Here is a 13,358-nt window from a genome sequence, read left to right as displayed (position 1 = left end):
TCCCAAGTTTTCCCAATGCCAATTTCCAAACAAAAGCCCCCCAGGATGGCCAGGGCTTTGCTCATTTGCTCATTCCACAGGCCCGAAATTCACCCAATCGGAGAAATCCATTCCCCCAGCATTATGCATCTGCATCTGCTGCTCAACAGGAAATAAACTGCCCCCAAATCCTGGATCACTGAACAACTGCTCCGGGAACGGCATGATAGGCTGTGTCTGCGGTATGTGCTGGTGATCGTAGTGCTGCGGGTCGTGTTTCTGGTCTCCGTCTAAAAGACCAGGGACGACTGGGTCTTGGTTTGTTGGCGGGCCGAGGAGACGATTGATGACTTCTAAACAGCGAATTGCGAAACTGTTTGTGCCGAGGGATGGGTGTGTGAGGAGGGATTTTGTGGTTTCGATGTCTTGGAGCCAGGTGGCGGCTTCGGGGTTTGAGGGGTCGGTCATTAGGAAGACTATTGGGATTAGGCCGGCTTGGAAGAGGAAGTAGCTGGTTTGTTGTTAGATTTATTTTTTCTTTCTTTCTTCGGTGGTTGATGTGAAAAGATTCGAGGTAAATGGTAAATGAGGGATACGTACAGCATGTACCAGGCTCCTAGTCTGGTGCAGATGTAGTTCTCCATGTACTCGGATATCGAGGAGATGGTTAGTCGTGCGTTCTGTAGACATCGTAATCGGCACTCTGTTTCGCAGGGATCTTCGCTGCCTCCGTCTGGCGTGCCTGGTCCGCTGCCGCTAAGTGGGGCCCAGCGTCTAGCGGCCCAGCGGAGAAGGATAGGCCTGTAAATCAGGATTGTGAGGTTCCAGTTTCGCCAGAGCAGGCGGTTGCGCACGAGGGCGAGCGAGTCTGGGTCTGGATTCGTTGGCTGCATAGATAGAGGGAGCTGGGGGTGTTTGAGGTAAGGTGGGAGACCGTTGTACCACTCTTCGATGGGCTTTTGTAGGTTCAGAGTATCTTCTGGAGTGAGGCTGGGGCTCGAGATGAGTCTTTGGTAGACGCTGTTGGTGAGGAGGTGGAAGCGTGCTTGGGCAATTAAGCCTGAGTAAATGGTTGGGCCGGGTGATTCGGCTGGGAGAGTTGTCGTTGTCGGAGTCAAGGCCTGTGGTATGTATTAGTTACAGTTGCTCTCCTGCGATTTAGTTTCGACAATACCTCTTCGGGGATGTTTCGAACTTGCTTGGCATCCATGACACTGTCTTCTGGAAGGAGAATTGGTCTTCCAAAAGTTTTCGCTGCACCGCTGTCGAAGATGAACACCCCCCACCACAGTCTTCTGCGAATTTCTCTTTGCAGGAGACTGATTTTCCAGCCGGGGAACTCCTTGTGGAGACCTAGGCTCATGGCCATTCGAACTGCCAGACCGAGATAGTTCCATCCGGTGTTGGGCTTGTTTCGCTTCTGTGCATAGTTGCTCAATAACAATAATCCTTGGACTAAAGTCAGGTTGCCAGTTTCGAATACAGATGCTTGCTGCAAGTATCCCCTGGCTTCTTGATAGAACGTGATATCAAGGTCTGAGCTGTCGTCGCCGATACTCCATGCACCAAGGGCGAGAATCGTGTTCAGGAGGATATGCCAGGCCGTACCATGTGGACGTAATGACGGGTCACTAAACTGCATCCGGAATGTAGGCTCGTGGACAAACGGATAGCTGGTATGATAGTTGAGGAAGAAGGCGTCGATGAACGCTTGTTCAATCAGCCCGGATGGGGCACTCTCCAGGAGCTGTGATTTTAGAGGCACCCCTCCTGACCTTGCCGAGCGAACAGGAATATTCAAGTCAAACCCATGATCAAAAAGTGCTCTAAGTGGTACAACACTTGAAGAAGCTCCTGGAAGTTATGTCAGTTTTAGACAACATGAGCATGGATCCTGTATAACCAACCAAAGTAGCCAGCTCCTTCGGGCCTGATTGACAGCGCAGCCATGCCGTCCGTCAGATCACGTGTGATTTCTTTCTCAGCCCAGTCAAAGCCATCAGCTTGTTGTGGGAGAGCTTCTGGCGCTGGCTCGGCCCTTTCTGCCTCATGCTTGGCCGGGGTAGAATGCCTTGATGAGGACTTGGATGACGGGGCCCTTGGGACCTCTGGGTTTTGCAAAAGAGAACGAAGGGTAGCATCCAGATCGCCGCCTGGGAACAACCTTCCCAGAGCCGTTTCAAATGAGTGTAGACGATCTTCGACATAGGTCAAGTGTCTGGAGAGGCAAGTCAGTTTGTCTTCGAATACACCTTTTTTTCCACCTTTAATTACTTACTGCCGAGTCAGAGGACTCCTGTTGACTTTCGGACTGTATATACATTCTTTGTTCAGCTGTCTGCATTGCAGACAGACTGGACGCTCTTTCGAACACTATAATACCCGTGTTAAGGGTGCTTGTCAAGGATATAATGTCAGGGATTGCTTACTCTTGACTTGCGCAAGCGGCATTCATCGCACTAATCAGATAGTCAGATCTCAACTCTCTTCTATAATTTCCAGTGACACGCGCTGAATACATACAGCAAATGAGTGAGAATCACGAGTGCTCGCCATTTTCATCGAGGCAAGCTGGATATCTTATATCGTGTATCCAATGCTTGATCATGCCATGCAACGGCAATCATCTAATCCGTTAGCCGCGTGATGCATGTGATATATGGACCCTTTTGCGACGGGATCGGGAATGGCATGTATAACACATAGACTAGGCTAGTATGTGTACATATCTGCTCGGTGGATGTACATAAGGAGAATGTACTCACGATCGGCGCTAGAGCATAGCCTCTTGCAATGCGATGGATAAGATGCAGCCATCGCTCCCCTCGATGGTGGGGAAATGGTCAGGTGATGGAGAAAACTCATATTGCTGCCTGAGGCAGCATTGGATTTGACTACAAGTCTTTAGCTGATTCTTGTATGTAATCTCGACCTAGAGTTCTTCATCTCTGTAGCTTATGCTTTACCCAGTTACCTTAACTGTCTAGGGCAGGTGCTGTTTCCATTCTGATATGAATGGATTGTATCAATGTTGTGATGCAAGTATAAATAGCGAGGAACAGTACAAATATATAGTTGGTACTTCACCTAGGATTGAAAACTAGAAATGTTCAAATAAAGAGGTCAAACTAACCCATCAGAAACTTGAGCCCTGATATAATATTACAAGTCTAAGAGCACATAGTGCATATATACAAGAAGAGCCAACTCTCCTGCCATACAACTCGATATGCAATTGTCTTGGCATGGCCGGATACCTGAGGAGCCAATCACAAGCTGGAGACATTTTTTCTTGAGATCATCTCCACGACTTCAATCACCGACAACACCCGCAAACAAGGACTAAACACACGATAAAAGCGGTGGGACTCTAATTGACACCGTCTCTAAACCGCTGGGAACAGCAGACAGCATCAACAACTTAATTGAGCCACAATCATGCCTTCTCAACCCCCACTGCCGCCCCTCCTCGCTCCATATGTATCAACTCTTCCCGACTCATCCCTCACATTAATCTCTTCTATTCTTGGTGCAACGTCGAACTGGCTGGTCCTGAGGTTTTTATATGCTGCGTTGAGCTCAGCCAGTCCTAACGCGGCATTTGGCTTGGACGAGCTGCAGAATGGCGCCAAGAAGAAGGTAGTGCTGGTGAGCTTCATGCGCAGTTATGATTTCTGGAAGACGGAGGCGAAGAGACTGGTAAGTGTACTCGACCAGCTGAACGGTACTCGAAATTGAAACATGCATTTGTTCAATTTCTACAATCGTGCATAAGACGATACATGTCTTGATCAACAGCACTAACGGTTGGATAGGGCCTTGACCTCACACGTCTGGCAGATAAGAAACAATTCGCATTCGTAGATGGATTGTCTGAACTATTCTACGCACCAGCAGCCACAGCCACTCCTGCTAGTGTCTCACCGGCTGGTATGGGAAGCAGCCCACGCACAACCCTTCCCATGCGGTCTCCACCTGGTGCTGTGCCTGGAAGGTCACCGCAGCCGGTGAGACCGACAGCTACAGCAGTAAGAGGAAATCTGGCGAAGCCAGCGGAGTCTGGAATTGCAAAGAAGCTCCATTTCACTGGCCGTGGTCTCGCTTCCCTCGACGCACTGGAAGCCGATATCTCCTCGGTGATTGAGCAGCAGAAGAGCTCAATGGAAGATGGGGATGAGCTTCTACTCATTATAGACCAGCCTGACTTGCTCCTTGCGGCAACAAGTCCCAGTATGGGAATTGGTGCAACAGAGATGGCGGAGTGGATCACAGGGCTACAACAGGTAAGGCGCTATCAAATTGCGATAGGCAGAAACAAGTTTACGACAGGGCTGACAAGATTCTCCATAGCGTGCACATGCTACAGTTTTGACGTTGGCTACGGATGCACCGTTAATACACAATGCATCTACAATGTCTGGGCAGTTGGCGACGCCCATAGAGACCGAACATGCGGCACTTGCTATCGGGCTGGCGCATCGGGCTCGGTCGGTAATGCAGCTCCGCACTCTGGATACAGGGGCAGCAAAGGATGTGAGCGGAGTGCTGCGAATCAGCCGAGGTGGTGGAATGATCACCGAAGAGGACAACCTGGAGGAGCGAGAGGCATTGTACTTCATCCAACGGGATGGGGGTGTCAAGGTATTCGGGCGTGGGGAATCATGAACAAAGGCTGTACACTATGAGTTGGATGTCCGCAGGAGCCGCGAGCGTACAGAAACCATTGAATGATGGCTAATCCAGATATCTCCGCCTTTCCACCGTAAGCCCCATACCGAATAGAATGAGTAGAAAGATCATGAAATGGTAGGAAGAGTCTTCACATTGCATCTGTCATGACATGGGATATTCGCCAGCCATAAACATAGAAAAAGGAAATTCATGCACGCTTTCCCAGCTTATTTTTTATCCAGCTCTCTCCGTAGAAAAGAGCCCCTCAACGAAACTTTTCCAATCATCTCGCAAATTCTACCTTGTCATCCTTGGTCTGGCAAAGAGAACCAACGTAATCGACAGTTGCACACACCAACTCCAACAAGAAAGCGGGAAGATTCCGGAACTGCCATTGCATTTCGAGCTATCCCGTAATGCTAATTCATGTCATGCCAGGATCCCTCCATTCATTCCTATTCCAGCCTCTCTGATACCGAAAACGCGACGCCGAGCGGACGAAAAAGGGAATCTAGTTGGTCTGGGGACCGCGGGCACCCTTGGGGGTACCGGTCTGGAAGCCGTTCAGGAAGCGGCGGTGGACATCGCGCAGGGAGCGCATGCGACCGGAGCCGGTGGTCTTGCGGCGCTTGGCCTTCTCGCTCCAGTTGTCTGTTCGAGAGAAAAAAAATCCATGTAAGCCAGTGTTCTCAACTTGGTTGTCCATATTCCTAAACGGATGGCAATCTTCATATCACCAACGCTCTCGGGAGGGGTATATGCGTACACTTGCGGGTCTTGGCAGCAGGGTAGCCACAGTTGGAGCAAGTCGACTTCTGGATGTGGAAAGACCGCTTGCCTGTAGAGTCGCAGATATCACCGGTTAGCCCATTTATCCTTGCTATGTTGTGTGATTGTCTTCGCCGTAATCGCCAATTCCGTCTTTCGATGTAGAAATTTGCGACTGCGGGTCGGATGGGTGGGATCGTGAAAAATAGGTGTAATACTAACCACAACGACGGCAGAGAGTGTGCGTCTTGTTGTGGCGCTTTCCGAAGCTGGAGGTACCCTTAGCTGTAGTCGTTGTTAGTTTCAAGTTATTCGGCGTTGCGGAGGATCGCGGTGCGATGTTTCGGCGTCGGACGTACTCATCTTGAATTATGGAACTGTGGGCGAGGAAAGACGTTAGTGATTTGACAAATGGAACGGCGAAGTGTGCACTGGTAAAGGAACCGGCATGCGAACGTACCTGGCAATTCCGTTAAAGGGGCTGGTTGTCGGGTCGTCGTCGCTAAGCGTCTCGAAACTTGCCCAAGATCTGGCGATTGTGCTCTAAGCGAGTGCGTTAGTTAATCACGTGGATCCGTCAGGGCTAGTCGGTCACGGGATCCAACCAAGCCCTCTATGGAAATACTGGCCCGTGCACCATAGCATCACGTGACCGCGGCTTCCCCCGGGCGGCGGGCCCATTGTCTTCAAGACTGCCCAGAATGTATCCACTAAGAGTGATCGACCCGGCTGTACAACTGGGGTATTATTCTCGCTTCACAGTTTACACAGTAGATCTAACATGTTGATGTGCCTCCTTACTGTGTATGGGCAAATATCTAGCTATGAGAAGAGGTACTAGAACATAGATTACTGAGTTATGCATTCCACTATGTAAACAGCATATCAAAAGGGTATTTTAGTACATCCGAACGCCCATGCGAGTAGTATACGAGAAACATCAACTGATCAGTCCTTGCCGAGGAAATTCGCCATGGGATCCTGAGCAGCCAGCCGGCTTCGCTTGTATGAGTCCAGTTCCTCCTCTGTGATGCCGGACTTCAATTCCTCTAGTGTCCGCTTTTTCCCACCAGTTTTCGATTCCTGTTCGCCATTGCGTTCAGAATCGTGAGCGTGATCCGCTCCTTCGTCATCCTCGGGCATTTCTTCGGTGTTGTCGCCTGCCCCGGTCATCAGGAGCAGATTGCCCTCATCCTCGAAAGCTTTCTTTCCGTCTTCTCCGGTGCAGTAGCTGTTCTTCACGGTAGAATAGCAGCATGCATATCCCCATTTGAATTCGTACCACCAGCTGCCGAAGACCGAGGTGTGATTGTTCACCATCACATCTTCGGGGTATTTAGATTTGGTCGCCTTCTTGGGCGCGCCCTTGATAGCACCGCTCTCGTCATATTCGACGAACCGTTCATTCTCAACGACCATTGTCTCCCGTAGTGCACTAGGTTGCGCGTGTTCTCCGCCGCCGTATTTCTCCAGGAGAGCCTTGCGATGCGCTTCACGTTTCGCCTCACTATCCTCTTTCTCTTTCTTCCTCAGAACTTCTCCAGATGTGGGGTTGGCTTGGATGTGAAGGTGAGGAAGACCCTTCTCTTGAGACTCCCATGCATATTTCTGTGCCTTCTCGAACTCTGCAGCATCACCCGAAGCACGGATGAAATTTTCTTCTTCCACCAGTGCAGCAGCCTGGTCGTCTTGAGCGCCCATGTCGACCATTCGGCGTGTCTTCGGGTCGTATTTGGCTGAATCAAGGTCTAAGTTGAGGAGGTACTTCGCGGTGTCTTCTCGAATACGTAGGTTGCGAGTGGCGGTGCTCTGTTGCCGTCCCATGTCGGATTCTTCGGCATAGCGGATGTCTGAATCCGGACCCTCTTCACCATCTTCACCCTCTTGAAGCTTCTTAAGTTTTGCTTCTTCCTTCGCCAGTTGCTTAAGGGATTCCATTTCTTCGAATTCGTTCACAACCTGGCGGTATTCGCTCGCGTCGTAGCCGTTCCACCGATCTCTTTTGGCATCCCAGCCCATGTCGACTTTCTGGACAACTTCATCCGCCTGAATATCTTTACCGGTCCATCTGGCGCCTTGCTTTCGGGGTCGACTTAGACACTCTTTGGTCTTATGGGTCATTGCGCCGCAGTTTTCGCATGCGCCTTTGCGGTATTTGGTGGCTGCTGGGCCTGCACGCTTCCCTCGGTCATACCATTTTGACTCATCGCGAGCGGCCTTCTGCAGACGTTGATGCTCCAGGTAGTCGTTGTTCGTCTCATCGTCGACGTAGAATGGCTTTTTCGAGATGAAGGACGGAATGTACTCGTTGGGCGTTTTCGACGCCACGTCTGCGGGTTTTCGTGACATGATTGATGATGTTTGAGTGGCGGCAATCTTTGACAAGAAAAAAAAAGCAGAGCCAAGTAGAAATAGGTTCCAGCCACCTGCAGCTCTCCTATTGTGAGATGAAAGATGAGTGAAGTCGCGATCGGCCGAGCTTGGCGGGTGGAGAATCGATATGCGGCACGTGATCAGGCGTTATCTCGCGTTATCGTAGGCATAACAGCTATCGTCGCATTCTTACTTGTTTGGAGTTGTCCCTACATACTTGAACGCTAGAAAAAACACCCATGCGATAACCGGTGCTCAAACCATCTGTCTCCGCAATGTCGCTGTGGCTTTGGACTGCCACACACCAGAGCGATGGAGCCATTTCAGGTGCGCCTCAACTGTATCGATCATTACCAGGCGACCGCGTCGGAGTTGGATCCTCCACTGCCTTTTCGTGATGCGGTCTCAGAAAAGGACTGGAAGCCCAAGGTGCCTGTTATACGGATATTTGGAGCCACCGAGGCTGGACAGAGAGTCTGTGTACATGTTCATGGCGCGTTTCCATACCTTTACATTGAGTACAATGGGTCTTTGGCGCCAGAAGATGGTTGGTTACTCCCTCCACACATCAATATGACCATAGCTTACACAAGTTTCAGTAAATTCTGCGATCCGAACGCTTCACCTTTCCATCGACCACGCCCTCGCAGTCAGCTTTCGCCGAAATGCATACGATAGAAGAACCGCGTTTGTGGCGCATATCACCTTGGTGAAAGGAGTTCCCTTTTACGGATACCATGTAGGATGGCGGTTCTTCTTCAAGATCTATCTCTTGAACCCTTTCCACACAACCCGTTTAGTCGATCTTCTGCACCAGGGAGCTGTGATGAAACGTCCGCTTCAACCATACGAGGCACACGTGCAATACGTCCCGCAATGGATGTGCGATTACAATTTGTATGGATGTGCAATCATGAGGTGTGGGAAGGTCAAATTCCGAGCCCCGGTACCCGAGTACCTTGAGCTCAGCAATCTAGAGCATCGTTGGCACGACCGTTCTATTGATCCCGAGAGCATACTTGACCACCCTGCGTTACAGAAGCAAAGCAATTGTGCGTTGGAAGTCGATATCTGTGTACAGGACATATTGAACCGCCTCGACGTCAAAGAGCGACCTTTACACCACGATTTCACGGAGCTTTTGAGACCAGTTGCGGTCAGCGAGCGGCTTGTTCCTAGTATGGCTGGACTTTGGCAGGATGAAACTCGCAGACGAAAAAAGCGGATGGGTATCACCGATCCCGGAAGTACTCCCTTTGGGCCTGAGGAATTGGTTTCAATGTCTGCGGATCCAAGAGATCAGTCCAAGGGCGGTTGGATACACGAAGAAGAATTCCGTGAAATGGCATCGCAACTTGTCGCGAACGAGAAAGAACAGGATCACAAGAAAGTTGTGACATTCGAGGACTTTCTGAGTACTGAAGATCACGCCAAAAACGTCAAGACGGCGCTGGATAGTGTGGAAGACTTTTTCCCCGACAAAATCTGTAGCTTGACTTTCAATAACCAGCGCACTCATGAGTCCGCCCAGCAGAACGCACCGGAAATCTCAGTTGATGAGAGTCTCGCTCTGTCCTCCCAAACCGATGGGCAGTATTACTCTGACACTGATCAAGAGGATGAATCATTTGAGAACAGACCGGATCAGGAGCCTGAGCCGCAAGGAGACCCGGCTGGTGATAGCTTTTACGATGCTGTTTTTGACGAAGTTCCATTCTCAGATGTCGCTGTGTCTGTCAAATCTGCGCAGCCCGAGACCCCCAAAGCAAGAGAAGGACATCTGGCACCTCAAACGAGTGGATCCCAGGAAGAAACGCCCAGAGGTCCAAATCAAACCAAAAGTGTCGCACCTAAGAGGCCTTATTTTGAAGTCGAGTCTTCCCACCCGCCCACGAAAAGACCTAGAAATTCAGCAAGTGTGGGCCTGTCCCACGGACATTCAGGATCACCCAATATGCGGCAGCAACAGCAACAGGACAAACGGAAATCTGTTTCTTTCGAAAACAAGTTGGACTCGCATGCGGAAAGGCCGTTGTCAGCACCAAGATCATCTTCCTCGCAGGAAACGCTTTGTCCAAAGGCGCATGGTTACAACAGCGGGCTGAAGTTTCCGGTAGTCAAGGACCCCAATGACCCCCTGACTATTATGCGCTACAGCCAAAATGAATCCCATTGCTCGAAGAAAGATTCGCAATCATCTCAACCTTTCACGTGTTCTTTCCCCTCTGGGTCCGCCAATGACATGTCAGGCCAGGCTGGCGAAACACAGTCATCTTCCGATATCCACTCCTCTCCAACAGTCGTGGGAACCGCCTCTCTAGACCCACGTCTCGCCGAGACCATGGGAAAGATCCACCAGTCTTTCAAAATTGGACCCAACGCATCGTTACGTTGTTTTAGATATGCCTGCCCAACGCCTAAGGAGGTTCAGTCAACGATGAATGAGTATGGACGCCCTTCGGCTGTATACCAGAAGGCATTTTACAGTGATGAAGCGGATGTGCCCGAACGACCAAGAGAATATGGCGGCAGAGAGTTTCGGCTGGAAAGCAACACTATCCACTATTTACCCGATTTTGATCCGACGTGTCAGGCACCTGCAATATATGGCGAGCAAACGCCGGTTACACGCGACCAGAGTCAACAAGAAAAGGCTGATCAGCAGCTCCGAGAAGAGTGTACAGCCAAGGTCTGGGAGTTTGCCCCCGTTCCGCCAAGCCGATCAGAAGTCATAGAATGGTTCGAACAGCTGGAAGCCTCATCAGAGCCCAAGCGCAAGAAAAAAACCCGAGTCACACATACCGAGACCAAGGGAGCTCTGCTCTCGCAGATTGAGGGCCCAACACAGAAGAATGCACACGGGTTCAAATACTCGCAGAAGGGTGTGTCTACTAGCGTGGAGCACCAGGCTCAATACATGAGCACAATGAGCTTAGAAGTGCACGTAAACACGCGCGGAACTCTTTTACCAAACCCAGACGAGGATGAGATCACTTGCATGTTCTGGTGCGTTCAATCAGAAGACGAGGATCTCGAGGTCAATAGTCACCTCCCTGGCGTTCATGTTGGGATGGTTTACCATGGCGAGGGCGAGAGGCCAGAAGCCAAAGTCATCAAAGCATTGACAATTGACGTTGAGAGTGAGCCTACGGAGCTAGACCTGATCAACCGACTCATAGATATGGTCCGATATCATGATCCAGACATTATCACAGGGTATGAGGTCCACAGCGCTTCTTGGGGTTATGTCATTGAGCGAGCCCGGAAGAAGTACGATTTCGACATCTGCGAGGAACTCTCAAGAACCAAATCTCAATCCCATGGACGGTTCGGGAAAAACGCAGATCGATGGGGATTCGACCATTCATCATCCGTTCGTATCACTGGGCGACACATGTTCAATATCTGGCGCGCCATGAAAGGAGAGCTGAACCTGCTGCAGTATACTATGGAAAATGTCGTGTTCCATGTATTACATCGTCGAATTCCTCATTATTCCACTCAGGAATTGACGAAGTGGTACCAAAGCGGCAGGCCTCGAAACATCCTCAAAGTTGTGGATTATTTTACCTCCCGTGTGCAGTTGAATCTGGAAATTCTCGAGGCCAATGAATTAACACCAAGAACGAGCGAACAGGCGAGATTGCTGGGCATTGATTTTGCCTCGGTGATTTCCCGCGGATCCCAGTTCAAAGTTGAATCGCTGATGTTCCGAATTGCGAAACCCGAGAACTTCCTGCTCGTGTCACCAAGTAAGAAGCAGGTGGGACAGCAGAACGCATTGGAATGCTTGCCGCTCGTCATGGAGCCACAAAGTGACTTCTATACAAGCCCAGTCCTCGTGCTTGATTTCCAGTCATTGTACCCGAGTGTCATGATCGCGTACAACTATTGCTACTCGACTTTCCTGGGCAGAGCAATGCACTGGCGTGGGCGAGACAAAATGGGTTTCCTGGATTACAAGCGACAGCCCAGATTACTTGAATTACTCAAAGACAAGGTCAACATCGCACCCAACGGCATGATGTATGCAAAGCAGGAAGCACGCCAGTCCTTGCTGGCGAAGATGCTTTCCGAGATCCTCGAAACCCGTGTGATGCTCAAAAACGGCATGAAAGCCGACCAAGACGACAAAGTCTTGCAGCGCCTTCTAAACAACAGACAATTGGCGCTGAAGCTGATCGCCAACGTCACATACGGCTACACATCCGCCTCATTCTCCGGCCGAATGCCGTGCTCCGAGATCGCCGACAGCATCGTCCAGACAGGACGAGAAACACTCGAAAAAGCCATCGCCTTCATCCACTCAGTCGAACGCTGGGGCGCCGAAGTCGTCTACGGCGACACAGACAGTCTATTCGTACACCTGAAAGGCCGAACCCGCGACGAAGCCTTCGACATAGGCGAAGAAATCGCCCAAGCAATAACAGACATGAACCCACGCCCGATAAAACTCAAATTCGAAAAAGTCTACCACCCCTGCGTCCTCCTGGCCAAGAAACGCTACGTAGGCTTCAAATACGAGCATCGCAACCAGAAAGAGCCCGACTTCGACGCAAAGGGCATCGAAACCGTCCGTCGCGACGGCACGCCCGCCGAACAAAAAATCGAAGAAAAAGCCCTGAAAATCCTCTTCCGCACCGCAGACCTAAGCCAGGTGAAATCCTACTTCCAGCGCCAATGCGCAAAAATAATGCAAGGCCGCGTCTCCATTCAAGACTTCTGCTTCGCACGCGAAGTCCGTCTGGGCACATACTCAGACCGCGGAACACTCCCCGCCGGAGCAATGCTCAGCACGAAACGCATGCTCGAGGATCCGCGCTCGGAGCCGCAGACCGGCGAGCGCGTGCCGTACGTTGTTGTGACCGGTGCGCCGGGGTCGCGACTTATTGACCGGTGCGTGGCGCCGCAGACGCTTCTGCACGATGCGCAGCTGGAGCTTGATGCGGAGTACTATATCACGAAGAACCTCGTTCCGCCGCTGGAGCGGATTTTCAATCTTGTGGGTGCGAATGTAAGGCAGTGGTATGATGAGATGCCGAAGGTGCAGCGGATTCGGAGGGTTGATGTTTCGACGTCGAGGTCCGGGTCTGGGGCGCTCGTTGCGCCGAGTAGGAAGACGCTGGAGTCTTATATGCAGTCGTCGGCGTGTGTTATTTGTCGGTCGAAGTTGTCGGATACTGCTGTCCCGGTTTGTGGGGAGTGTATGCAGCAGCCGCATATTGCTTTGCTTGATGTTGTTTCGCGGTTGCAGAGGGCGGAGAAGAGGGTTGTTGGTTTGGAGGCTATTTGTCGTTCCTGTATGGGGGTTTCTCCTGTTGACGAGGTTAGTTGTGATAGTCTGGATTGCCCGGTCTACTACTCGAGGACAAGGGATGCGGCTAATTGGAGACACTCAAAGGGTGTCTTGGAGCCTGTTGTTGAGTTGTTGGAGCGCAAGGGCGATGAGGGATTGGATTGGTAGTTCTTTCTTGGGATTGTTTCGGGCGTCAGTCTTGGGAGGTACTTAGTTGGGGACTTGGGAGTTAGGTTGTGGACTTTGGATATACCCCCCTAGCACAAAATCA

The 13,358-nt window shown here is 50.9% G+C and overlaps 5 protein-coding genes across 5 annotated transcripts; 2 read left to right on the top strand and 3 right to left on the bottom strand.

Annotated features, from left to right (window-relative positions):
- Positions 1 to 69: 69 nt before the first annotated feature.
- On the bottom strand, positions 70 to 2,535 carry N7515_008031 (putative C6 transcription factor (Gal4); the record flags this gene model as incomplete). Its single annotated transcript, XM_056668775.1, has 7 exons — positions 70 to 490; positions 580 to 1,100; positions 1,154 to 1,833; positions 1,887 to 2,197; positions 2,258 to 2,352; positions 2,409 to 2,438; positions 2,503 to 2,535. 7 exons carry the CDS (start codon positions 2,533 to 2,535, stop codon positions 70 to 72), a joined length of 2,091 nt encoding a protein of 696 aa, XP_056518605.1.
- Positions 2,536 to 3,417: 882 nt separating this feature from the next.
- Positions 3,418 to 4,644, top strand: N7515_008030 (uncharacterized protein; the record flags this gene model as incomplete). Its single annotated transcript, XM_056668774.1, has 3 exons — positions 3,418 to 3,678; positions 3,795 to 4,262; positions 4,330 to 4,644. 3 exons carry the CDS (start codon positions 3,418 to 3,420, stop codon positions 4,642 to 4,644), a joined length of 1,044 nt encoding a protein of 347 aa, XP_056518604.1.
- Positions 4,645 to 5,161: 517 nt separating this feature from the next.
- On the bottom strand, positions 5,162 to 5,961 carry N7515_008029 (60S ribosomal eL37 domain-containing protein; the record flags this gene model as incomplete). The annotated part of the gene is made up of 4 exons (XM_056668773.1): positions 5,162 to 5,301; positions 5,417 to 5,488; positions 5,641 to 5,795; positions 5,837 to 5,961. Coding segments are annotated over 4 exons (492 nt in total), but the record flags the coding sequence as incomplete, so codon positions are not given.
- Positions 5,962 to 6,366: 405 nt separating this feature from the next.
- Positions 6,367 to 7,767, bottom strand: slu7 (mRNA splicing protein SLU7; the record flags this gene model as incomplete). The annotated part of the gene is made up of 1 exon (XM_056668772.1): positions 6,367 to 7,767. The coding sequence occupies one exon, from the start codon at positions 7,765 to 7,767 to the stop codon at positions 6,367 to 6,369; it is 1,401 nt and encodes a 466-aa protein (XP_056518602.1).
- Positions 7,768 to 8,103: 336 nt separating this feature from the next.
- On the top strand, positions 8,104 to 13,255 carry N7515_008027 (DNA-directed DNA polymerase zeta catalytic subunit REV3; the record flags this gene model as incomplete). Its single annotated transcript, XM_056668771.1, has 2 exons — positions 8,104 to 8,338; positions 8,391 to 13,255. The coding sequence occupies 2 exons, from the start codon at positions 8,104 to 8,106 to the stop codon at positions 13,253 to 13,255; spliced, it is 5,100 nt and encodes a 1,699-aa protein (XP_056518601.1).
- Between the last annotated feature and the right edge of the window lie 103 nt (positions 13,256 to 13,358).

This window comes from Penicillium bovifimosum (genome assembly GCF_028826915.1).
Source record: "Penicillium bovifimosum strain IBT 22155 chromosome Unknown utg000006l_segment0_segment0, whole genome shotgun sequence".
NCBI classification, from domain to species: domain Eukaryota; kingdom Fungi; phylum Ascomycota; class Eurotiomycetes; order Eurotiales; family Aspergillaceae; genus Penicillium; species Penicillium bovifimosum.
Note: the sequence above shows the minus strand (reverse complement) of the source record. Positions and strands in the feature narration are given on the sequence as shown.